General features: G+C 38.7%; 1 protein-coding gene across 1 annotated transcript in view; it reads right to left on the bottom strand.

The window, feature by feature from the left end:
* The window catches only part of LRRC69 (leucine rich repeat containing 69), a 118,875-nt gene that overhangs the window by 87,500 nt on the left and 3,964 nt on the right, over positions 1-27,411 (bottom strand). The window contains exons 2-3 of the mRNA XM_026454917.1: positions 27,014-27,366; positions 15,215-15,400 (exon numbers count right to left, since the gene is read on the bottom strand). Of these exons, the coding sequence (XP_026310702.1) occupies positions 15,215-15,397 (183 nt within the window). The 5' untranslated portion in view covers positions 15,398-15,400; positions 27,014-27,366. The remainder of the gene's footprint in view (positions 1-15,214; positions 15,401-27,013; positions 27,367-27,411) is intronic.

The raw sequence follows: 27,411 nt of genomic DNA, 5'->3' as shown, positions 1-27,411 counted from the left end.
CGGGATTTCCAAGATATATAGTGTAACAGAATCCAAGGGAAAAGCAAAAGAAACAAAAAAGTATTTTAAGAAGGAAGATTTGGGACATATCCCAGGGGAAGACTAAATAAAATTAAAGCATAGAAATAACCACTGGATTTAGCAATCGGAAAGTGATTAGTGACCTTGAAAATAGGGGTGAAGTGTTGGGGAAGAAAGTCTGATTGAAGTGGGCTGTGCAGAAAATGTGAGAAAGCAAAGACAATGACTAATAGACAATTCTTGTAAGAACTTTTGCTATAAAGGGAGACTAGAAAATGAAGAAGTTGGAGTTTCCCCCTGGCCCAAGACAAATGATAGATTAGCTTATTTACGTGCTGATGGAAATAACCCTGTAAAGATTAGAAACTCATGCCTTAAATATGGGGACACTCACAGAATCAAAATCCTTTAGAAGATGAGATAGGTACAAAGTACAGGTGGGTGCTGGCCTTAGATAAGAGTAAGGGCTCTTCATCAACGGTAGTAGGAAGGAAGGTAAGAAAGGGTGAGTGAGGATCAGATAAATAGATGAATTCGTGATGAAAAGATGAGAGAGTTCCTGAAGGATGGTGTCTGTTTTCTCAAGGAAATATGAAACAAAGTCATCTGCTGAGAGGAAGAGATTAGGAGGTTTGAGGAAAAGGAAAAGGTCACTTTGAAAGGCAATCTAGGGGAATGTAGTAGGGTGACCGACAACCACAGTTGATTATCTCATCCAACTTAGCTCCCAAGATATTGTAAAATGGATACATGACCTAGGAAAAGACATTTTATCTGGATAATGCATTAACCACATGGTCCTTTGACTGGAAAAAGCTACCATGTGAAATTCTGAGCTCTGCAACCAAGAATGTAGCTTGGAGAAGAGGAAGTGGGTTCACATAAAAACCTCAAATTGTAAAGTTTTTCAGAGTCAAAACTAAGATCATGTGAGTGGGACTGGGAATAGTGTTCATAGCATAGGATAACCAAAGGAAGATTCACTGATTGCCTTTAAATTCATAAATTTAAATTTATGTCTTAAAGACTAGGTAGTAGCATTTATACTCTGTCACCGTGGCAAATACATCAGAGCTTCAGTGTAGATTACTTAAATTATACAGAAAGGTCCAGAAACACTGTAGCGAGGATTGAGTTACCTTTCAGAAACACCTCAAGCCCCAATCTAGATGTTTCATTAATTCAATTACATTTAAGATATGTCTATTATGGTACTATTTCTGAATGCTAGAGGAAGAGTGAACAAGACACACAAGATCCCTCTCTACAATGCTTCTATGTTGGGAAGTGAGTCAGACAACAAATAAAAAAAACAAATAAATAGTGTGTTAGTAGTCTTAAATATGAAAAAAAAGAAAACAGAATAATGTGATGGAAAGTAACTCAGGACTAGATAGGGTCATTAGAGAAGGACTCTGAGAAGATGACATTTGATGTAAGATATTTGGAATGCTTTGACAAAGTTGTTTCAAATGGTGTTTTACTAACAAAGAGCTGCAGAAATAGCAGATATCCAGAAAGAGTATATGCAGTGTTTCATTAGTAACATTCTCTATGGTTATGTGTAGTTCCTGAAGGAAGGCTTTACTCATAAGACGGACAACTATTTGATAAGCTTTAAAGTTTGCATCTCTTCAAAAATTTACATATAGAATGAAGTTCTATTGGTATTCTCTGTCCCTTGGAAATTGGTATGGTTATAGATGGAAAGACACCACTGCTACTGATTGCTATAGATTGAAAGACACCATTGCTACTCACAGACCCATGAGCCACAGAATTATAGCAACTAACAATTAGAAGAACTTTTTTTTGAGACAGTCTCATTCTGTTGCCCAGGCTGGAGTGCAGTGGCATGATCTCAGCTCGCTGCAACCTCTGCCTCCTAAGTTCAAGCGATTCTCATGTCTCAGCTTCCCAAGTAGCTGGGATTACAGGTATGTGCCACTATACCTGGCTATTTTTTTTTTTTTTAATAGAGATGGGATTTTTGCCATGTTGGCCAGACTGGTCTCAAACTCCTGGCTTCAAGTGATCCGCCTGCCTCAGCCTCCCAAAGTGCTGGGATTACAGGCATGAGCCACTGCACCTGGCCTAGAAGGAAATTTTACAAATCACCTAGACCAACATACAGAATGCAGGTGGGCAATTATATACCTTCTCCATGAGCACACCCAGTAATGGGTAGCACTTTTATCTTATTAGGAAGATCTAGCTATCTATATCTAATTTTTTAATGTTTATGTTCTCTGAAATTTCTACCCAATTCTTCTCACAGCAATCATAATAAATATTTGCATTCCTTCTCTCTCACATGACAATCTTTCAAAGTTTTGAAGATTGCTATCATATTCCCTCTAATTTGTTCCATTTTCCCCTTAACTATTTCCCTCAGGGCATAATTTCCAGACCCCTGACCATACTGACCACTCTCTAATTTTTGTGAGCACCCTCTCTGAAAACATGGAGTCTATGGTGAGACAAGAAATCAGCTCTCATAGCATATATGCTGGTGGAACCACAGGTCTCCCTCAGGCGGATGACAACACTTCTATTATGCAGCCTAACATGGCATGTACTCTTTCAGCAACAGGGCACATTGTTGGTGAATAATTAGTTTTGTCTGTGGCCAATAAAAACCCCTAAGCTAACTGTCAAGCAGATATCCCACATCCTGGACTTGTGCAATTGAATTCATTTCTTAACTAATGTAGGAATTTACATTTATCCCTGTCAAAAAAAAAAAGTGGATCTTGTTAGTTTTGGCTTCTAAGATATCTCCAGCGGATCACTCTAAATTCCAAGTATAAAATTGGACTATGCCTCTTGGAAAAACTAGATCTGTTTCTGCCACTTCTCATAAACCCGTGGTTGCCAAACATTGGAGCAACCTAGAACATATTTCCCTCCCTCCACCTAAATTCAATCTGCCACCAAATTTTAGTTTTAAAAATCCTTTTAGATGTACCTCTTTCAGTTCTATCCCATTGCAGTCAACCTAGTACTTATTACTGCCTGCCTGTAGCATTACATAGCAAAAGATACAAAGAATGGATGCATTATGACTTAAATTCCCTTAATTCAATCCTATTAGATTATATCTAAACAGCTGCCCAAAAGATGAACCTAAAATTTATCTACCCAGTATATCCTAAAAGTTTCTAACCTCCCTGTACATAGTCTTTTCTATGTCTTTGTATACTTGCTCCAAATACTGTCTGTCTATGCTCTTACTAAATTTTATTTGATTTGTTTGATTGTATTGACTCACTCATAACTGAAAGTTATAGCCTATCTGTGGCCTGCCTTAAAATAGGCATGTGCACTTTCTCTTACATCTTGGATATGAGGCAAGCATCTCAATGTCCATTGATGCGTTTGAATTATAGAATCTAGGTTCAACATATAGTGATTTTTTTTGTATGTAGGAGAGAAGAAGACAAGAAATTTAAGAAGAAAACATACTGATTAATCTATTAATGACAATACAAATAGCTAATATTTAATTTAAATTTAAATTATGTGCCAAGGATATAAAACACTGTGCCAAACTGAACATTGTCTAATGTGGACCTCGCAATAACCCTGATCTTACAGAAAAGAGATCTGAAGTCCAGGCTGTGATGAAACATGACATAGGTTCATTCTATGGTCTATATTCCTAACTTCTATCCTGCACTGTCTTCAATAATATACTGCGTATCTTTAAAAAGAATTCACTATTGCTCAGAATGATCACACATATGCACATGATACAAATATATATATATATATATATAGACACATATGCTCACACACATACACATGCTCACAAAATGAAACGGAATACAACACATGGAATTCTTATTTTAAATATCCTTGTCCCATCATGTGCACACTCTTGAGTCTGTATTGTGCAGTAGGCAAAGCACAGTCTGTTTGCTATGCAATGTACTGGATATGTGATCTTGGACAAGTCACTCAAATTCCTAAGCCTCTATTTCTTTATAAAAATGGGGATGCTAGCATTTACTTCTTAGGGTAGTCTTAAGGATTAGAGACAGTTTAATAAAGTGCCAGGCAAACAGTAGATATTATTAAATGATAATCTTTTAGGCCCAGGAAAATACTGTGGGGCAAAATGTTAGCCATACCTGGTGCTAGAAATGCGGTAAACACCTGATACACACACACACATATACACGTACACACATATTGACACTTTACTGGTTTTTAAATTTTAAAACTGCTTATTTTCTTAATTTCTAACTCATTTTTTCAAATATTTCTAAATTCACAAGCACTCCTTATTAGGCATGGGATATTAAATTTAATAGATTATAAATCATGATTAAATTACACATATATATTCATTACCTGGCTCACGGTGAAGAGCCATGTATGTTAGGCTTACCTGCAGGAGTGACACCTATAAATATGAGTGGGATCGGCAGGATCTCCATGTGCAGGGTCAACCACGGGCAAGGAACTTGAAGCAGTCTTGCTGGCAGTGCCAAGGAGCAACTCCAGGGTCAGCTTTGTTTCACCCTCAGAACTCACTAACCATAGTTATGAGGCACAGTTACCAACAGCAACTCTATTTTCCTCTCCTATTTGACTGAATTTAGATTTGATTTACAAATTACAAAAAGGGAGATATCTGATAGAAACTAAGAGACTGGTATATCTTCCCAGATGCTTGGGCGAAAATTTAAGAAACATTTAGATTGGAAAAGTTTAAAGAAATATTCCTGCATACTTTAGTACGTAGAGAGCAATGCATCCCATTTGCTGAATTAAGCCTAAACTCTTAGCTCAGAAACCGGTATGACTAATAGACATAGTATTTAAAAAAAAAAAGTATTTGTTTCCACAGAACCTTTAAATATACAATCCTGCTGTGACAAAAATTCACCAGTGCTGGGGACTGGATGGACTGTCCGCTATTGTCAATGTCCCCTACTGACTATGCATGTATGAGCTACCAGTTCGCCACAGTTCCTTCCTGGTCCCTTTTTCTCACATGTTTCAAACATTAGTTGATCATACATATGTGGATTTATTTCTGGGCTCTCTATTCTGTCCCATTGGTCTATGCGTCTGTTTTTATGCCTAAGCCATACCGTTTTGATTACTGTGGCTTTGTAATATATTTTGAAATCAGGAGGTATGATGCCTCTAGTTTTCATGTCTATGCTCAATAATGTTTTGGCTATTCAGGTTCTTTTGTAGTTCCATATGTATTTTAGAATTTTTTTTCTATTTTTGTGAAGAATACCATTGGGATTTTGATAGGAATTGCATTGAATATGCAGATAACTTCCAGTAATATGGACATTTTAAAAATATTAATTCTTCCTATCTATGAAGAAGGGATGGCTTTCCATTTACATGTATCTTTTTCAACTTCCTTTATTGATGTGTTATAATTTTTCTTGTATAAATCTTTGACCTGTTTGGTTGCTTACTCATGAGTACTTTATTATTTTTATTGCTATTGTAAATGGTTTGATTTTTTAATTCCCTTTTCAGATACTTTATTCCTTGTGTATAGAAACATGATTGATTTTTGTATGTTGATTTTATAACCTGCAACTTCACTGAATTCATCTGTTAGTTCTAACAGGTTTTTCATTGAGTCTGTAGACTCAGTTGAGTCTTTATAGAGTTTTCTATGTTCACAATCATGTCATTTGCAAACAGAGATAACATTATTTATTTTCTGATTTGGTTGCCTTTTTCTTTCCTTATTTAATTGTTGGCTACGACTTCCAGTACTATGTTGAAAAGTAGAGAAGTAAGTATTCTTTCCTTGTACCAGATGTTAGGGAAAAGCCTGCAGCTTTTCCCCACTGATTATGACGTTAGTTGTGGGAGTTTCATGTATGGCCTATACTGTGTTAAGGTAAATTCCTTCTATACCTATTTTGTTGAGACCTTTAATCATGAATGGATGCCGAACTTTGTCAAATGCTCTTTCTGTATCTATTGTGATAATGATCTGGGTTTTTTTTTTCCTTTCGTTTTGTTAATGTGTTGTATCACATTGATTGATTTGCATATATTGGGGTCCTCAGCGGTAAAAGGTGCTGGAGTGCTGCTGATCTCTTTTCCTTCTATCGGGGGAAGTTGTGGCCAAGGGGATGCCCATTGGTGTTAGGTCCAGCACATGGGTGTGTTTGGGCCACAGAGATGCCACTGTCTGAGGTGCAAGTGCATGCAGAGCAGCAGCAGAGCTGGGTCTGGAGCACAAGTACATGCAGAGAGCTCACAGCTTTGAGGTCCCAGGTCACAGCCACTTCTGAATGACACTTTCATGGAATGAGAAAAATGGCCACAGAAGGACGTTAATTTTGCTGGATAAAAATTATTTATTGTTTCTGCAGTAATAATGTGTTTCAGGATTTTGTTTTCATTAAATACTAACAATATCTTGGTTCTCCAATAATTATAACATATTTTCATGCTTAATGCTTCCCCTTGAGATTTACCATCTTCCCCATGAAAGCATCCTCCTTTTGTATTTGCATAGCACAGTGTAACAGTGTACTTTCTATTATCAATTATCAATTATTATTATCTATATTATAAGGACTTGTGTATATATATTTTTTATTTTTTTAACTTTTAAATTCAGGGGTACATACAAGTCCAGGTTTGTTGCATAGGTAAACTTGTGTCATGGGGGTTTGCTGTACAGATTATTTCATCACTCCGGTACCAAACCTAGTAGCCATTAGGTATTTTTCCTGCTCCTCTCTCTCCTCCCAGCCTCTACTCTCTGATAGGCCCTAGTGTGTGTTATTCCCCTCTATGTGTCCATGTGTTCTTATCATTAGGTGCCACTTAAAAGTGCCAACATGTGGTATTTGGTTTTCTATTCCTGTGTTAGTTTGCTAAAAATAATGGCCTTCAGCTCCATCCATGTCCCTGCAAATGACATAATCTCAATTTTTTTTTTTTTTTTTTTGAGACAGAGTCTTACTCGCCCAGGCTGGAGTGCAGTGGCACGATGTCGGCTCACTACAACCTCCACCCTTGAGTTCAAGCGATTCTCCTGCCTCAGCCTCTCAAGTAGCTGGGATTACAGGCACCTGTCACTGTGCCCAGTTAATTTTTTGCATTTTCAGTAGAGACAGGGGTTTCACCATCTTGGCCAGGCTGGTCTTGAACTCCTGACCTCGTGATCCACCTGCCTTGGCCTCCAAAGTGCTGGGATTACAGACACAATCCACTGTACCCGACCCATAATCTCATTTTTTATGACTGTATAGTATTCCATGGTATATATGTACCATATTTTCTTTATCCAGCTTATCAATGATGGACATTTATGTTGATTCCATGATTCACATGTATATTTTACCTCTACCATTAAATTGGAAATTTTCCAATGACAGGGTCTCTCTGTGATTCATCTAGCATTCAAAGAACAATATCTGGAATATAATAGTTGCTCAATAAATATTAGTTGAATGATGTCTGCTTGGATCATCTCTGTAAAGACTCAAACTATGGAACAGTCAGATTCACATCAGTTTTTATTTTCAAAATCAAATATCTTTTGAGCTCAATCTGTTCTAATTTTTCCAGCTTGATTTATTTCCTTCTAATGAGCTGCATGCTTTCTTTATTCTAGCCTTCTGCTCATTCTCACTAACCCCTATATTCAATTCAATGTAGTGCATATCATATGTCGGCCTAGAACTTGGAACAGACAGCCTCTCTTAATGTTTAATTATTCCATGCTTGTAGCTATTAATTATCACTAGAAAACTCTATGCTACTTATTATATATTTTAATTACTTGGTTTTGACTTAGATACCACCCCCCCCCACCCCGCCCCTGTCTTTTTTTGAGACAGAGCTGGGCTCTTGATGCCCAGGCTGGTGTGCAATGGCAAGATCTCGGCTCACTGCAACCTCCACCTCCCAGGTTCAAGTGATTATCCTGCCTCAGTCTCCCAAGTCGCTGGGATTACAGGTATGTACCACCACACCCAGCTAATTTTGTATTTTTAGTAGAGATGAGGTTTCACCATGTTGGCCGGGCTGGTCTTGAACTTCTGACCTCAGGGGATCCCCACCACCTCAGCCTCCCAAAGTGCTTGGATTACAGGCGTGAGCCACTGCACCTGACCAGATAAAACCTTTCTAAGTATTAAAAAAAAATCTTAAATGTCCATCTTTATCTGGAAGACTGTCTTCCAAAACTAAATCATGGTTATACCATTTTGGAATAAACTATTAGATTATTTGCCTATAAAATGTATAAATAGGTTTGAACTACTATGTGAAATACAAATCTTTAACTTCCTTAAGAGTGAATATTCATATTTACGATAATCAAATAGTATACATGTGTCAGGCTCTGTAAGCTATTTTGTAAAAGTAATTGAATCAAATTAATGAGGGAATAATAACTGGATTTTACATTTTTGAATTAGCATGTGTATGGCCAAGGTATGGGAGAAGTTCAATTTATGGTTCAATCTGCTAATTCTTATCAATACCTTTTTTTAAATAAATCTGTGGCATCCTTAAAACCACTATTCAATACAACTGCCAAACTGCTTCTGAGTCCAGCTCTTCCTGAAGGAATTTATTCATATTAATAACTACCCATTTCAAAGCTACTATTTAATTTTGCAGTAACTTCCTAACAAAGTCATATTTCTCAAAACAATTATAATTTCACTAGAAACTGAGGGGAAGTTTCCATGGGTCAGCATGTTATCTAATTTCTAGATATTTCATGGAGATCCCCACAACCTCTTACTGCTGGCCCCTTAAATCCCAAAGTTAAGCTCAGCGTCACGAAATATAAGGAGGATTCTCTACCGGCATTAACAGTAAAAAGATTATCAAGGCATTACCTTTTAATATCCCATCAAAAGCTTCATAAGGAAAGCATAAGAAGGAAGGACAAGAGTTTCAAATTATTAGAATTCAATTAAAATGTAAAATGTTAACATTCAATTAAAATGACATTCAATTAAAATGTAAAATCTTAAGTGTTTGGAAGTTTTAATGAAGGTTCGGCTAAAATTTTCTATGGAACCAATATGGATAAGGCATTCTATATTAGGTAGATAACAGTGATGGCAACTTTAGGAGCTAAGAATGACGAGGCCCACTTTTCAGATGAGTCAAGGCAGGTCTACAGATAGAGTATATCAGTTGTTCCACATCACTGGTGAAGGAAAGAAGAGGCCTCGGTCTTTTCTAGATGCTTGCCAGCAGAGAGAGAAACTGGATTTCCAGCAGGGGTTCAGGAGACCTAATACACGCCTCGGCATGAAAGCACAGGCAAAGGAGACGTGAACGGTTCCTGGAGAGAAGGTACTCACTATGTGCCCCTGTATCAGGAAAGGATACACAAAACAGGATAATGAATCCCTGTTTTGAGAGCAAGGCTTAGGAAATAGGAGGCATTACCTTATTGATGAAGAAAGAACAGATTTTAAGTGAATGGGACAGGAGAAGAGAAAGGCTTGACGCTGACAAAGAGTATAAGGGACATGGATCTTCTCTGTTCTGCTTGGGTTAGAAAGTGAGACCAGAATGCCCAGGGAGGAAGAGTTAGGGGAAGTCTTTGCTCATGGTCATTCCTTTCCTATTCCTCTGCATAACTTGTTCTTTATCAGGGATGTCCGATCCTTTGGCTTCCGTGGTCCACACCTAATAGGGACATATGAATGATTCTGATCCTTTTTGTACTGCTACCACCTAGTAGAGTGCCTACTCCACTGCAGGCACACATAATTAGTTGTTTAATGTATGAATGAATGAAGTTGATTGGGTTAAAGGGTCATTAAGGACAGCAAATGTATGGAACGGAGAGATTAAGGACACAATTAGTAAGTTTATAAACTACTCAAATCTGGTTAGAGTTGGTCTTATTTACTGTCGATTGTTTATGGCCAAATAAAAAGCTATGGCAGACCATATCTTTGTCCTGGTCGGCTGCACGCATGAGCAGCTTAAGGGGAACTTTGTCACACTGCCATTGGACTTTACGATGCATGTCAATAATGCTGCACACAATTAGCGATAATGGCTATTTGTTTTACCTATGAGGAACCTTTGCTCCTACATGTGTTTGGTTAAGCTGGACTTTGAAAATTACTTCCTTTTCACTCATGTTGACATTATATGAGTTAGTAAGTAAAAAGCAATAGGGACAAAACAAAATCTTTGCCCTCAAAATTCACAAAGTGCTTCTCTGAAAATTGTTGACATCCCCATACTTCAAGAGCCACAGTCCAAATGCATTCACCATAAATTATAGGACATTAACCCATTTTTTTCATTGTCATTAGAAGTGATTGAAATTTTCCACAGCTTCACTAGTTAAATTAGCAAAGAGAAATGGAAGTAGGATCTAAAGTAAGTTATTTACTAAAGAACTCCTACCCCCTCATTTTATCATTGTTGCTAGTTATATCATAATGGTAACACTAATCATAAATGTATTTAAAGCTTCTATATGCCAGCCATGGGGCTTTAAATATAAAAACATTTAATTTAATCCCCAAACATGAAGGCAGGGACCACACTTTGTGCACATCTATATCCTGGGGAACAGCATAGATGCAAGAAAATGAATGATAAATATTTGTTAAAAGAATCACTATGGGCCGAGTGCGGTGGCTCACGCCTGTAACCCTAGCACTTTGGGAGGCCAAGGTGGGCAGATCATCTGAGGTCAGGAGTTCGAGATCAGCCTGGCCAACATGGCAAAACCCCATCTCTACTAAAAAAACAAAAAAATTAGCCAGGCATGGTGGCAGGCGCCTGTAATCCCAGCTACTCGGGAGGCTGAGGAGGAAGAATCGCTTGAACCTGGGAGGTGGAGGTTGCAGTGAGCCAAGATCACGCCACTGCACTCCAGCCTGGGTAACAAAGCAAGACTCTGTCTCTAAAATCATAACAATAACAATAATAATAATAAACATAATACAAGAATCACTATGGGCTAGGTAGGGTGACTCACACATATAATCCCAGCACTTTGGGAGGCTGAGGTGGGAGGATTGCTTGAAGCCAGGAGTTCAAGACCAGCCTGGGAGACAAAGTGAGACCCTGTCTCCAAACAAAAAAAAATTTTTTTAATTAGCCAGGGGTAGTGGCACATGCCTGTAGCCCCAACTACTTGGGAAGCTGAAGTAGGAGGATCACTTGAGCACAGGAGTTCAAGGCTGCAGTAAGCTGTGATCACACCAATATACTCCAGCCTGGGTGACAGAGCAAGACCCATCTCTTAAAAGAAAAAAAAATATGGAAACAAATGGGAGGAGGGGACAATGCATGTAGTGTTCAAAGCAGTCATCTTTAGGCAACTCAGTTTTTAAGAACTATAAATTGAACACCAGACCCTAATAAATTTCACACTAAATATATAGAATAATAAATAACACAACAGAGCTGAGAGCAACAATAGAGCTGACAGCAACCTCCAAGGAGACCTCATTTTATATTTACTGGTTGAGTGACTTTTGACAAGTAATTTAACCTCTTCCTGAACCATACGTTTTATTAACAGTATGAGAGTAATAATTTCCTTGCAAGTTGTAGAAAATGATAAGCTCCTGATACTACACTTGGCTCCCACTAAATGGTTGATGTTATTCTGTTACCATTTTGTGAGTAAAGAAATTTAAAAGTAGTATTTTTGTTTTAGGAACTTAAAAAAAATCAATACTATTTTAATACTTCACATTCTGTGGGAAATGTGACCAAAAAATCAGTATACTGGGGCAAACTGGGCTTCGTATGATGATAAAAGGCTACTTAAAAAGATAAACACAGTAGACATAAAACAAAATGAAACAAAAGTCATAGGTAGATGGGTAGCTTTAAACATTATCGATAAAGGGTATGACTATAGAACATAAGAAAGAGTTCAAATTAACTTTAAAAGTACACGGGAATTTTAGAGACAACTGTTAGAATAAGAATTATAATCACTGAATTTTGACATATACATCACCAAGTTATAAAGCCCACAAGACACTCTGTGGCATCAGTCAGGTCAGCTGAATGACACAATACGCCCTGCCCCTTTTCTCTGCTTTATTTTTCCCCTTAACACTAATCACCGCCTCACGTCCTATTTTCCTTCTTTGTTTCTTACAGTATCACTCCTGACTAGAATATAAACTCTACGAGGGCAGAGATTTCTATCTGTTTTGCTCATCACTGAATCACCAGTTCTGAGTGCCTGAGACACAGATGGTCCTCAATGCTTACGCAGAAATTGAGGCCCAAAGAAACTAAGTGCCTTGTATATAGCTGGTAACTGCTCAACCAGTTAAGTTGTGCCAGCACTTCTAAACTCTCATCTAGGGCTCTTTTCAATTCTCTAAGCTGTCTCTTTCTTTGAAACCTTCATCTGCCTTTCCTTTTTTTAATGAGACAGAATCACTTTGCAGCCCAGGCTGGAGCGCAGTGGTGCAATCTCAGTTCACTGCAACCTCCCATATTCTGGGCTCAGGCAATCCTCTGAAACTACAGGCACGTGCCACCGTGCCTGACTAATTTTTTATTTTTATTTTTTTGTAGAGAGGAGGTCTCACTATGTTGCCCAGGCCGGTTTCAGACTACTGAGCCCAATCTGCCCACCTTAGCCTCCCATATTGCCGGGATTACAGGTATGAGCCACCGCACCGGGCCATCTGCCCTTTATTACCAACTGTGAGAGGGATGGAGCTGTACATCTGAACTGTATGATAATCTACAACCACTCTTTAAGGGTTTCTAGCACATTTTATCTAGCATGCTTCTAGAACTCCCATCACATACAGAAAATAGTTTTTTTTTTCCAAAATTCCACAATCTCTCCAAAACCCTATATAAGAAAAATTACTAACTCATGAACAGCTAAACATATGCCATTGGCCTGAATCTGACTTTTAAAGTACTTTAAAGATAGACTAGACTATAAGCAGCCTAGTTTCAAATCAGTTGAATTCTTAATGGTGTAATTTCCTCTTTAAAAGTAAGCACTGGGCTGAGCCAGCTCCCTGGTGAAGGAACTGAGCGTGAACAAACAGAAGTCAACATTTAGGTTACCCCTAAATAGAAGAATAAGAAGGGAAGTAATAAAGGGAGCCACAAGAAGACAATGTAATGATAATCAGACTCTTGGGGCTTTTTCCTATGGAAATATATTTTGGAATCTGTAACTTTTTACTGAACAACTATTAACCAACTGTGAGACAAGAATACAGACATTTTCAGATATGCAAGGGATCAAACAATTTAACTACCACATACCCAGACTAGGATGATTTCTCGAGACTCCTGGAAAAACTAAGAGAGCAAGCCAAGAAAGGAAAATACAGGATACAGGAAACAGTGGGTCCAATTTAAGAGAGCAACAAAGGGAATATCTTTGGCTGACGGTATCTAGCAAACCTAGATAGCAATCAACTTAGATTGGTGGTTTTAGAAGGAAGTCTCTCAAGGAAAAGTACATTTGACAGAAAAAAATAATATGCTCGAGTTTGAAATAAAATGAGGCCACCATAAAGCTAAGGCACAAGAACAAAGGAAAGGTTATTAGAAACCCTAAGGGAACAAAAATTGCATATAAGAAAGAAAATAGAATCATAGATTAATTGACTCCATGTGAATATTTATTTATTAGTAATATATATTTTTAGAAGTTGAGAGTTACCCAGGACACAAAACAAATACTTAATTATGGTTATAACTTAATACAATATAAAAGCTCTAAGTCTTATAAAAGTAAAAACTTCAGAGTTTGTGAGGGAGGAGAGGAAAGGACAGCTGAAGGTGGATTACAGAGGCTGACACTGTAATCTTATGAAGTGGGGAGTCAAAAGAGACTGCAGTTGATGAAGGAAGAAATAAAGGTGTAGTAACATTACATGTAAAAGATACCTGTAGACCTAATCCCCTGATTCCAGATGTGGGCCAATATACAATAGATATATTAATATAACTATCTAGAAGATGAAGAAAAACTATGCCAAAAATAGACAAATCAAGAAAATAGATGAGTTAAAAGTGGTTATATATGGAGATCAGGATTGGGGATGGGGGAAGTAGGATAGAAGATAGCTTCTTGTTATACACTTTTTGTAATATTTAATTCTCTGTAACCAATGGTATTACTTTAATGGAAATAAATTCAAATAGAGGGAGAGAATAGGTTTATGACTCAGTCAAGTCCCAAATTCTTTTGCGTAGAAACTCCTCTTTCCTATTAAAAAATTCCAAGTCCTTGTTGTCTTGTAACTACAAGTGTACTTTCTGCAATTACTAATGAAGTGGGGAATTTGTAAATGTTACCCTATTTCTTACAAAGATACAACTGCAGATTACAAACTCAATTTCTTAAACCTAAAAGGAAATGAGGTAGGGTGAAAGTAAGAAAGTACAGATTTATTTTTTGGAACTGTAAACTCAAAATTAATGAGTTACAATGCCTTAGCTGCTTATAGGTTCTTCCTGTGCTGATGACAATTCAGAAGTGAACAAAAAGAAAATTACAAAGTTAATATCCCTTGTCTTCTCTCAACCTCAAGTTTTTTGGCAGCTAGAGTTTCACATTGTTAGGCAGAAAGGTTTAACACAAGCATCTGGGATTCATTCATGTCAGCTATTGCTCTTTAAAAAATAATATTTTTTATTTAGAATATTAACCTTCCTTTAAAGACTATTTCAAGAGAAATAAATGTCCCTTCCTTCCTACTCCCTGCCAACATGCCATTTCAAAGTTTCACCCTGCCCTAGGAAATTGAAAAGGAACTCCCTTCCTACATCCTAAATGTCTCTCCATTCCATAAGCAAAAGCTTCAGGACAGTCCCCAGGGTGAACATCATCTCCTGGATCCGCAAAACTACTTCCAGATGTGAGCCCCCAAGGTAGATGAGCAGATCCAGGTTTCCAACCCCTTTCCAGATGACAGCCTCTAGAAAGATGAGTGTGGCAGAGACCCAGTCCCCTGATTCCAGACGTGGGCCAAAGAGCACATGAATAAATTGAAACACCTCTCCCTACCACATGGAATTCCCTAAGGGATAAAGCCTTCTGATGCCTCTCCTGCAACACTCCACATTAAGTCTCCAGAGATCGAAGTCTCCACAGGTTGAAGTGTTATTGTTCTGTCTCTTACCTCTTTTTTCTCTCTTCCTGTTTTCCATCTTCAATACCAAACAACAACAACAAAACATTGTTCCTCACCTGGGTCAAGGTGCGTAACTCTGGGCACACTTTAGGGATTAGGTTATTCTGAAGGACTAGAGTCTTCAGGCCAGGCAGTTTTCCTAATGCTGAGGGCATCTTTGTCATCTTCTTCCCATTCAAAGTAATGATCTTCGTGTTTTTACCACCACTCAATGCTTTTATTAATAATCTCTCAGTCATGATCTTAGAAAAGAAGTAGAAAACAAAGAAGGTAACCATTAGAGATTAGAGTTCTTTATTACAGCTTTAGAACCTCTAATTACAGAATTGGTGTGTCATAGAAGCAAGAATATTCTGAGATCCACCATGTTGAAGGGGGGAAGCATTAGATTATTTTCCTATGTGAAAGATATGAAGGGAAAGTAGCTGGTCCAGGTTTGGGGCAGGAAATGCATCAGGTAAGCCTAAAATAGCTTATACCACAATGTTGAAGTCATTAGAGATTAATGAGGACACAGAAGTGAATTTCTAGGAGCTCCCACTAGTCTAAGATGGAAAATATTAAGGATCAGAAAAAAATAATCTACAGTAGACTGAGACATATCAAAATACATTAAAATCTGAGTTCATATGGCAGTTTTTAAAAAGAAACATTACTCACACTGGGAATTACTAGTGCACCAACTCAGTCTGAAAATTGATAAAGGAAAAAATATAAGCATTTATTCTGCTCTTCCACGACAAATTGTACTTAAATATATCTTAATAGTTAATAAAGTTCTTTTTCACAAGAATCAAAACTAATAAATGAGAAAGAAAAAATAACTTTAGAATAATCACAATTTTTGCAAATTCTAATAAAATAATGGAGCTATGCAAAAATCATAATTGGAGACTAAAAGTATTAGATGAAAGGTTGATGAGGAACTTTATAATCAAGTGATCAGGTTAATAACCCACTAATCAACTTTAGCATCAATAAAATTGAGACAATCACATTATAAGCCATGAAGTAATGAATTAAAAAGTACACAGCAGCACCACCTATGAAATGTTCCTGCCCAAAAATTAAATCTGAAACTAATCATGGCTTCAAGATCTAACTACGATTTACAAACAAAGAGAACCAGAGAATAAGTTAAGTTCATTATAGGGAAACACTCAGTCAAATCTATAACATGGAAGATTCTACAGGACTGGTCCCTGGTCCCATGTCACAAGGTTTCACCAACAAATGAAAGGCATTAATAAAAAGGAGGGAAAACTGTTATGATGTAAGTGAAACTTAGGGCAAATAACAGCTAAATGCAATGTCTGGACTGTATTTGAATCTTCAATTGAATACAAATATCTCAGGGAAATTTGTACATGGGCTATTAGATGAGAGAAATTAATTCTGTTACGTGTGAAAATGGTATGGTGGTAGTATTTATTTTAAATGTGCTTAACATTCAGAAATGCATACTGAAATTTTCAAGTGAAATAAAATGATATCTTGAGTTTTCCTTAAAATAATCTAGGGGAAAAGTGGGTGGAAGAAACTGATCAAACAAGATTGACAAAATGTTGATAATTATTAATGCTGAGTAATAGACACATAGGGGGTTGTATTAGTCCATTCTTGCACTACTATAAAGAAATACCTGAGACTACGTAATTTATAAAGAAAAGAGATTTAATTGGCTCGCAGTTCTGCAGGCTATACAGGAAGCATGGTGTTGGCATCTGCTCAGCTTCTGGGGAGCCCTAAGGAAACCTACAATAATGGTGGAAGGCAAAGGGGGAGCCAACACTTCAGATGGCCAGAGCCAGAGGAAGACAGAGAGGAAGGAGGTGCTAACATTTAAACAACCAGATCTCAGGATAACTCACTCACTGACTATAAGCAGAACAGCACTGAGGAGATGCTAATCCATTCATGAGAACTCCACCCCCAGGATCCAATCACCTCCCACCAGGCCCCGTCTCCAACACTGGGGATTATAATTGAACATGAGATTTTGGAGGGGACACAAATCCAAACTATATCAGCATTCATTATATTAGTCTTATTTTTGCATATGTTTAAAAATTTCCAAATAAAACATTAAAACAGGAACAAAAAGGAGAGGGAGGGGAGCTGTAGCCAGTAACATTTTATTATTATCACAACCCCATCAGCACCCAGATAGGATGCATCTTAGAGGCATTAGGATTACACATGTATGTGACACACTTAGATGTGGATTTCCAAAAACCTAAACATTATAAAATACATTCTGCACTGAAAGTGATCTGAACAGAAATCAATCCTTCCTTTGGCATTCAGAAATCACTGTATATATTTATTTAACAAATATTTACTGAGCACCTACTACATAGTCAACACTGTTGCAGGAGTGAATGAAAAAGATAAAAATTTCTGTTCTCAAGGAAATTCCATTCTAGTAGGGGAAGAAAAACAATCAGATAGGTAAATCTACTATGTTAGATGGTGATTTGATGCCAAGGGAAAAAAACTAAGCAGAAAAGAGAAATAGGGAGTGTGGGAAATGAGAAGTTTACAATTTTAAACAGGATGACCAGGAAAGGCTCACTGAGAGAATGCTATTAGAGACAAGACCTCTTCCAGTAAGAGAGTAAAAGCAAGTGCCAGAATTCTAAAAAAGGATCATTAAATTTTTAAATGGATTATAATGAATATTAATATCATAACAGTAAATCAAGAGGTGCTAATAGTGACTTTCAGTTGCTAGAATGACAGATAAAATAATTTTTCAGCTTCTTAATCACTGCTGTTTGCCTTCCCTCTTCCAAACCTATACTTCGTCTTCTTTACTTTGATACTATTTGTTTCCTAAGAATAATAAAGCTGTTACTATCAAAACAAACTGATCACAAGGCTTTGTTTAAAAAAAAAAAAAAATCTGTGACAATCATCACCTCTTAAGTAACTATTGGGTGGCTAGCATCCCAGCTGACACTGTCCAAACTGGAAATTTGTTACTGCTTTAAGTGGGTAAACCAACCAATACAATCTGACACTGCTTTCTGTTAATCTGCTGAACCTAGAAAACCTGGTTAACATTCTTGAGTGTTTCTTCTCCCTTACTTTCAATATATAATCAATCCTATTCATACTGCCTGTTCCAGTTATCTATCACTGGGAAACAAACCACCACACATCTTAATGGCCTAAAACATTTATTTTATTGACCAATCTGTTTTTTTGTTTTGTTTTGTTTTGTTTTTGAGACAGAGTCTCACTCTGTCACCCAGGCTGGAGTGCAGTGGTACGATCTCAGCTCACTGCAAGCTCTGCCTACTGGGTTCACGTCATTCTCCTGCCCCAGTCTCCCAAGTAGCTGGGACTACAGGCGCCCACCACCACGCCCAGCTAATTTTTTGTATTTTTACTAGAGATAGGGTTTCACTGTTCTAGCCAGGATGGCTTCGATCTCCTGACCTCGTGATCCGCCTGCCTTGGCCTCCCAAAGTGCTGGGATTACAGGCGTGAGCCACCATGCCCGGCCTTTATTGACAAATCTCAATCTGGGCAGGGCTTGCCTATAGTTCTTAGTGACAGCTATAGCAGCTCAAAGTCTGGGGCAGAAACCATCTAAAGGTTCACTAACCCACATCTGGTGGTAGACACTTCTTGTTGGCTAGGGCCTTAGGGTGGTCAGCCTCTACATGCAGCCTCTCCAATGTGGCTTGGACTTCCTCCCAACATGGTGGCTTGGTTTGAAGGTTAAGCATCCCAAGAGAGAAAGTGGAGTGGAAGCTGTATTACTTTCATGACTTTACTTCAGAAGTCATACAGAATCACCTCTACCACATTTTATTCATTAGAACCAAGTCACGGAAATGAGCTCATATTCAAAGGAAGACAAATTAGACTCTTCCTCTTGAAGGCTAGTAACCAAAAATTTGTGGACATGTTTTAAAACCCACCACAATCCACCCTGCAGCCATGAGCTGTTTACATTCCTCCCATGTGCAAAACAGAGACACTCTTCCTGCAAAACCCCCTTCCCCCAAAGTTTCATCTATTTAGAACATCAGGTCCAAAGATCTTGTCATCTAAGTTAGGTACGAAGGTGGATGAAGCTCCTCTGAGGCAGTTCCTTGAGTTCAGCTTGAGTGCAGTTCATCTTGACCTGAAGACCTATCAACTAAAGAGACAAGTTATCTGTCCACATGTACCTAGAATACAACATAGGCAAAACAAACGGCAGGCAATAGTTAGTCCCATTCAAAAAAAAAAAAAGGAAAAATCAGAGGAACAAAGTAGCCACTGGTTTATAGCAATTCTGAAATCAAATGAGGCACAAGGTTGTCATTTTTTGTTCGTTTGTTTTTGGCTTTTGAGATGGAGTCTCACTCTTTCACTCGGGCTGGAGTGCAGTGGCACGATCTCAGCTAACTGCAACCTCTGCCTCCTGGGTTAAAGCAATTCTCCTGCCTCAGCCTCCCGAGTAGCTGAGATTACAGGCACATGCCGCTATGCCTGGCTAATTTTTGTATTTTTAGTAGAGACAAGCTTTCGCCATGTTGGCCAGGCTGGTCTTGAACTCCTGCCCTCAAGTGATCCACCTGCCTCAGCCTCCCAAAGTGCTGGGATTACAGGAGTGAGCGACTGCACCCCGCCCACATGTACTGCCTGGGATTAGTTTTTGGTTCCCCTATTTGGGCTCTTGATTCCATCCTCTGAATTTCTTTCCTTTTCCATAAAATGTAGCCCATGTTTGCCAAATATTTTCCTCAGTCTGCTTCCTGTCCATAGAAGTTCAAGGGCCTCTCTTCATTTTAATTCCTTTTTGATAATAGCTTTATTGAGATAAAATTCACATACCATTAATTCAACCATTTAAACTATACAAGTCGATGGTTCCTTAGCATATTCACCAACTTGTGTAACTACCACCATAATCCATTTTCGAATATTTTCATCATTTCCAAAAGAAAGCCTGAAGCCTTTAAGAATCACTTTCCATTCCTCCCATTTACCCCAACCCTAGGCAACCATAAATCTACTTTTTATCTGTATAGATTTGCCTATTCTGGGGATTGTATATAGATGAAATTATATAACATGTGGACTTTCGTGACTGGCTTACTTTACTTAGCATGTTTTCATGGCTGAGATGCTTTGGATCTGTGTCCCCACCCAAATCTCATATCAAAATGTAATCCTGTGTTGGAGATGGGATCTGTTGAGAGGTGAGAAGTGATTGGATCATGGGGGCAGATTTCCCTCTTGGTACTGTCCTCATATTAGTGAGTTACTGTGAGATCTGTTTGTTTAAAAGCGGTGGCACCTTCCCCCACTCCCTCCTGCTCCAGCCATGTGAAATGTGCCTTGCTTCTCTTTTGCCTTGCACCATGACTGGAAAATTCCTCAGGCCTCCGCAGAAGCAGAAGCTACTACACTTACTTTACAACCTGCAGAACTCTGAGCTAATTAAACCTCTTTTATTTATAAATTACCCAGTCTCAGGTATTTCTTTATAGAACTGCCGAAACAGACTAATACAAAGGCTTATACATGTTACAGCATGTACTGGCACTGCATTTATTTTTGTTGTCAAATAATATTCAATTGTATGAATACATCACAGTTTACATTTCCACTCATCAGCTGATGGGCATTTACAGTGTTTCTACTTTTTGGTTATTACAAATAAGCTGCTATAAACATCTGTGTACAACTTTTTATGTGGATATGTTTTCATTCTCGTGGGTATATACCTAGGGGTGGAATTATTAGGTCATATGGTACCTCTGTGTTCCGTCTTTTGAGGTACTGGCAGATTTTCCGGTGGCTACACCATTTTACACTCCTACTAACAGTGCATGAAGGTTTATCTTTTCATTTTATTGTCCTTTTCAATCCAACCTGATGCAAATCATTTAAAAACTTCATGGGTTTCTTTTAAAATAGTTTATAATTTACTCCATCCAACAAAAACCACACCCACAAATCTCTTTTGGATGGCCCACCTCTATCTTTGGTTCTCATGTGAAACTGCTGTGAGACATTATCGTTAAGATTTTTAGGGACCCTATTGTTTATTGGTAAGACAGCATATTTAACCTTCCTGAGTTCTTTTTATTTTTTTATTATACATTTAAAAAGTTCTAGGGTACATGTGCACAACGTGCAGGTTTGTTACATATGTATACATGTGCCATGTTGGTGTGCTACACCCATTAACTCGTCATTTACATTAGGTGTATCTCCTAATGCTATCCCTTCCCCCTCCCTCAATCCCACAAAAGGCACCGGTGTGTGATGTTCCCCTTCCTGTGTCCAAGTGATCTCACTGTTCAATTCCCATGTATGAGCGATAACATGTGGTGTTTGGTTTTCTATTCTTGCGATAGTTTGCTGAGAATGATGGTTTACAGCTGTATCCATGTCCCTACAAAGGACATGAACTTATCCTTTTTTATGATTGCATAATATTCCATGGTGTATATGTGCCACATTTTCTTAATTCAGTCTATCACTGATGGACATTTGGGTTGGTTCCAAGTCTTTGCTATTGTGAATAGTATTGCAATTAACATACGTGTGCTTGTGTCTTTATAGCAGCATGATTTATAATCCTTTGGGTATATAGCCAGTAATGGGATGGCTGGGTCAAATGGTATTTCTAGTTCTAGATCCTTGAGGAATTGCCACACTGTCTTCCACAATGGTTGAACTAGTTTACAGTCCCATCAACAGTGTAAAAGATTTCCTATTTCTCCACATCCTCTCCAGCACCTGTTGTTTCCTGACTTTTTAACGATCGCCATGCTAAGTGGTGTGAGATGGTGTCTCATTGTGGTTTTGATTTGCATTTCTCTGATGGCGAGTGATGATGAGCTTTTTTAAAATGTGTCTGTTGGCTTCATAAATATCTTCTTTTGAGAAGTGTCTGTTCATATCCTTTGCCCACTTTTTGATGAGGTTGTTTTTTTCTTGTAAATTTGTTTGAGTTCTTTGTAGGTTCTGGATATTAGCCCTTTGTCAGATGAGTAGATTGCAAAAATTTTCTCCCATTCTGTAGGTTGCCTGTTCACTCTGATGGTAGTTTCTTTTGCTGTGCAGAAGCTCTTTAGTTTAATTAGATCCCATTTATCAATTCTGGCTTTTGTTGCCATTGCTTTTGGTGTTTTAGACATGAAGTCCTTGCCCATGCCTATGTCCTGAATGGTACTGCCTAGGTTTTCTTCTAGAGTTTTTATGGTTTTAGGTCTAACATTTAAGTCTCTAATCCATCTTGAATTAACTTTCATATAAGGTGTAAGGAAGGGATCCAGTTTCAGCTTTCTACTTATGGCTAGCCAATTTTCCCAGCACCATTTATTAAATAGGGAATCCTTTCCCCATTTCTTGTTTTTGTCAAGTTTGTCAAAGATCAAATGGTTGTAGATGTGTGGTATTATTTCTGAGGGCTCTGTACTATTCCATTGGTCTATATCTCTGTTTTGGTACCAGTACCATGCTGTTTTGGTTACTGTAGCCTTGTAGTATAGTTTGAAGTCAGGTAGCATGATGCCTCCAGCTTTGTTCTTTTGGCTTAGGATTGTCTTGGCAATGCAGGCTCTTTTTTAGTTCCATATGAACTTTAAAGTAGTTTTTTCCAATTCTGTGAAGAAAGTCATGGGTAGCTTAATGGGGATGGCATTGAATCTATAAATTGAATCTATAAACTACCTTGGGCAGTATAGCCATTTTCACGATATTGATTCTTCCTATCCATGAGCATGGAATGTTCTTCCATTTGTTTGTGTCCTCTTTTATTTCATTGAGCAGTGGTTTTTAGTTCTCCTTGAAGAGGTCCTTCACATCCCTTGTAAGTTGGATTCCTAGGTATTTTATTCTATTTGAAGCAATTGTGAATGGGAGCTCATTCATGATTTGGCTCTCTGTTTGTCTGTTACTGGTGTGTAAGAATGCTTGTCATTTTTGCACATTGATTTTGTATCCTGAGACTTTGCTGAAGTTGCTAATTAGCTTAAGGAGATTTTGGGCTGAGACAGTGGGGTTTTCTAAATATACAATCATGTCATCTGCAAACAGGGACAATTCGACTTCCTCTTTTCCTAACTGAATACCCTTTATTTCTTTCTCTTGCCTGATTGCCCTGGCCAGAACTTCCAACACTATGTGGAATAGGAGTGAAAAGGAGTGAACAGGAGTGAAAGAGGGCATCCCTGTCTTGCGCCAGTTCTCAAAGGGAATGCTTCCAGTTTTTGCCCATTCAGTGTGATATTGGCTGTTGAGTCTGTCATAAAGAGCTCTTACTATTTTGAGATACGTTCCATCGATACCGAATTTATTGAGAGTTTTTAGCATGAAGTGCTGTTGAATTTTGTCAAAGGTCTTTTCTGCATCTATTGAGATAATCATGTGGTTTTTGGCTTTGGTTCTGTTTATATGTTGGATTACGTTTATTGATTCATGTATGTTGAACCAGCCTTGCATCCCAGGGATAAAGTCCACTTGATCATGGTGGATAAGCTTTTCAATGTGCTGCTGGATTCGGTTTGCCAGTATTTTATGGAGGATTTTTGCATCAATGTTCACCAGGGATATTGGTCTAAAATTCTCTTTTTTTGTTGTGTCTCTGCCAGGCTTCAGTATCAGGATGATGTACACCTCAAAAAATGAGTTAGGGAGGATTCTCCCTTTTTATATTGATTGGAACAGTTTCAGAAGGAATGGTATAAGCTCCTCCTTGTACCTCTAGTAGAATTCGGCTGTGAATCCGTCTGGTCCTGGACTTTTTTTGGTTGGTTGGCTATTAATTATTGCCTCAATTTCAGAGCCTGCTATTGTTCTATTCAGGCATTCAACTTCTTCCTGGTTTAGTCCCGGGAGAGCATATGTGTCCAGGAATGTATTCATTTCTTCTAGGTTTTTTAGTTTATTTGCGTAGAGGTGTTTATAGTATTCTCTGATGGTAGTTTGTATTTCTGTGGGGTCAGTGGTGATATCCCCTTTATCATTTTTTATTGCATCTATTTGATTCTTCTCTCTTTTCTTCTTTATTAGTCTTGCCAGAGGTCTTTCAATTCTGTTGATCTTTTCAAAAAACCAGCTCCCGGATTCATTGATTTTTTGGAGGGTTTTTTGTGTCCCTATCTCCTTCAGTTCTGCTCTGATCTTAGGTTATTTCTTGCCTTTTGCTAGCTTTTGAATGTGTTTGCTCTTGCTTCTGCCTTCATTTCTTTATGTACCCAGTAGTCATTCAGGAGCAGGTTGTTTAGTTTCCATGTATTTGAGAGGTTTTGAGTGAGTTTTGTAATCCTGGGTTCTAGTTTGATTGCACTGTGGTCTGAGAGACAGTTTGTTATAATTTCTGTTCTTTTACATTTGCTGAGGAGTGCTTTACTTCCAACTATGTGGTCAATTTTGGAATAAGTGTGATGTGGTGCTGACAAGAATGTATATTCTGTTGATTTGGGGTGGAGAGTTCTGTAGATGTCTATTAGGTCCACTTGGTGCAGAGCTGAGTTCAATTCCTGGACATCCTTGTTAACTTTCTGTCTCCTTGATCTGTCTAATGTTGACAGTGGGGTGTTAAAGTCACCCATTATTATTGTGTGGGAGTCTAAGTCTCTTTGTAAGTCTCTAAGGACTTGCTGTATAAATCTGGGTGCTCCTATATTGGGTGCATACATATTTAGGAGAGTTAGCTCTTCTTGATGAATTGATCCCTTTACCATTATGTAAATGGCCTTATCTCTTTTGATCTTTGTTGGTTTAAAGTCTGTTTTATCAGAGACTAGGATTGCAACCCCTGCCTTTTGTTTGTTTGTTTATCTTCCATTTGCTTGGTAGATCTTCCTCCATCCCTTTACTTTGACCCTATGTGTGTCTCTGCATGTGAGATGGGTCTTCACTCTTTATCCAATTTGCCAGTCTGTCTTTTAATTGAAGTATTTAGCCCATTTATATTTAAGGTTAATATTATTATGTGTGAATTTGATCCTGTCATTATGATGTTAGCTGGTTATTTTGCTCATTAGTTGATGCAGGTTCTTCCTACCATCGATGGTCTTTACAATTTGGCATGTTTTTGCAGTGGCTGGTACCAGTTGCTCCTTTCCAAGTTTAGTGCTTCCTTCAGGAGCTCTTGTAGGGCAGGCCTGGTGATGGCAAAATCTCTCAGCATTTGCTTGTCTGTAAAAGATTTTATGTCTCCTTCACTTATGAAACTTAGTTTGGTTGGATATGAAATTCTGGGTTGAAAATTCGTTTCTTTAAGAATGTTGAATATTGGCCCCCACTCTCTTCTGGCTTGTAGAGTTTCTGCCGAGTGATCCACTGTTAGTCTGATGAGCTTCCCTTTGTGAGTAACCCGACCTTTCTCTCTGGCTGCCCTCAAGATTTTTTCCTTCATTTTAACTTTGGTGAATCTGACAATTATGTATCTTGGAGTTGCTCTTCTCAAGGAATATCTTGGTGGCATTCTCTGTATTTCCTGAATTTGGATGTTGGCCTGCCTTGCTAGGTTAGGGAAGTTCTACTGAAGAGTGTTTTCCAACTCAGTTCCACTCTCCCTGTCACTTTCAGGTACACCAATCAGACATAGATTTATTTGGTCTTTTCACGTAGTCCCATATTTTTTAGAGGCTTTGTTTGTTTCTTTTTACTCTTTTTTATCTAAACTTCTCTTCTCACTTCATTTCATTCCTTTGATCTTCAATCACTGATACGCTTTCTTCCAGTTGACCAAATTGGTTACTGAAGCTTATGCATTTGTTATATAGTTCTTGTGCCACGATTTTCAGCTCTGTCAGGTCATGTAAGGACTTTTCTACGTTGGTTATTCTAGTTAGCCCTTTGTCTAATCTTTTTTCAAGGTTTTTATCTTCTTTGCAATGGGTTCGAACTTCCTCCTTTAGCTCTGAGAAGTTTGATCATCTGAAGCCTTCTTCTCTCAACTCGTCAAAGTCATTCTCCATCCAGCTTTGTTCCATTGCCAGCAAAGAGCTGCATTCCTTTGGAGGGGGAGAGGCGCTCTGATTTTTAGAATTTTCAGCTTTTCTGCTCTGTTTTTTCCCCATCTTTGTGGTTTTATCTACCTTTGGTCTTTGATGATGGTGACATACAGATGGGGTTTTGGTGTGGATGTCCTTTCTGTTAGTTTTCCTTCTCACAGTCAGGACCCTCAGTTGCATGTCTGTTAGAGTTTGCTCAAGGTCCACTCCAGACCCTGTTTGCCTGGGTATCAGCAGTGGAGGCTGCAGAAGAGTGAATATTGCTGAACAGCAAATGTTGCTGCCTGATTGTTCCTCTGGAAGCTTCATCTCAGAGAGGTACCTGGTCATGTGAGGTGTCAGTCTATCCCTACTGGCGGGTGCCTCCCCGTTAGGCTACTTGGGGGTCAGGGACCCACTTGAGGAGGCAGTCTGTCTGTTCTCACATCTCAAACTCCGTGCTGGGAGAACCACTACCGTCTTCAAAGCTGTCAGACCAGGACATTTACATCTGTAGAGGTTTCTGCTGCCTTTTGTTTGGCTATGCCCTGTCCCCAGAGGTAGAGTCTACAGAGGCAGGTAGGCCTCCTTGAGCTGCAGTGGGCTCCACCCAGTTCGAGTTTCCTAGATGCTTTGTTTACCTACTCAAGCCTCAACAATGGCAGGCGCCCCTCCCCCAGCCTTCCTGTCACCTTGCAGTTAGATCTCAGACTGCTGTGCTAGCAATAAGGGAGGCCCCATGGGCGTGGCATCCTCCGAGCCAGGCGTGGGATATTATCTCCTGGTGTGACGTTTGCTAAGACCCTTGGGAAAGTGCAGTATTAGGGTGGGAGTGATTCGATTTTCCAGGTGCTGTGTGTCATGGTTTCTCTTGGCTAGGAAAGGGAATTCTCTTACCTCTTGCGCTTCCTGGGTGAGGCGATGCCTCGCCCTGCTTCAGCTCTCGCTAGGCGGGCTGCACCCACTGTCCTGCATCCACTGTTCTGCATCCACTGTCCAACACACCCCAGTGAGATGAACCTGGTACCTCAGCTGGAAATGCAGAAATCACCCGTCTTCTATGTCACTCACTCTGGGAGCTGTAGCCTGGAGCTCTTCCTATTCGGCCATCTTGGAACCACCCTCCAAGCTTCCTGAGTTCTTAACAAAGCCTTTTATAGTTATGCCTTTTCATCTTCATCGTTTTACTCAGAGTTCCCTGGATTGGCTCTGTGTGGAACAGATTGCTGAATTTTGGCATCATTCACTGTCTGGAGAGGTTAGGAATGAAAGAAAGTATTTTTCAAACCCAAAAA

The sequence above is a fragment of the Piliocolobus tephrosceles genome, chromosome 7, assembly GCF_002776525.5.
Source record: "Piliocolobus tephrosceles isolate RC106 chromosome 7, ASM277652v3, whole genome shotgun sequence".
NCBI lineage: Eukaryota > Metazoa > Chordata > Mammalia > Primates > Cercopithecidae > Piliocolobus > Piliocolobus tephrosceles.
The sequence above is the reverse complement of the archived record's forward strand: the minus strand, read 5'-3'. Positions and strand labels throughout refer to the sequence as shown.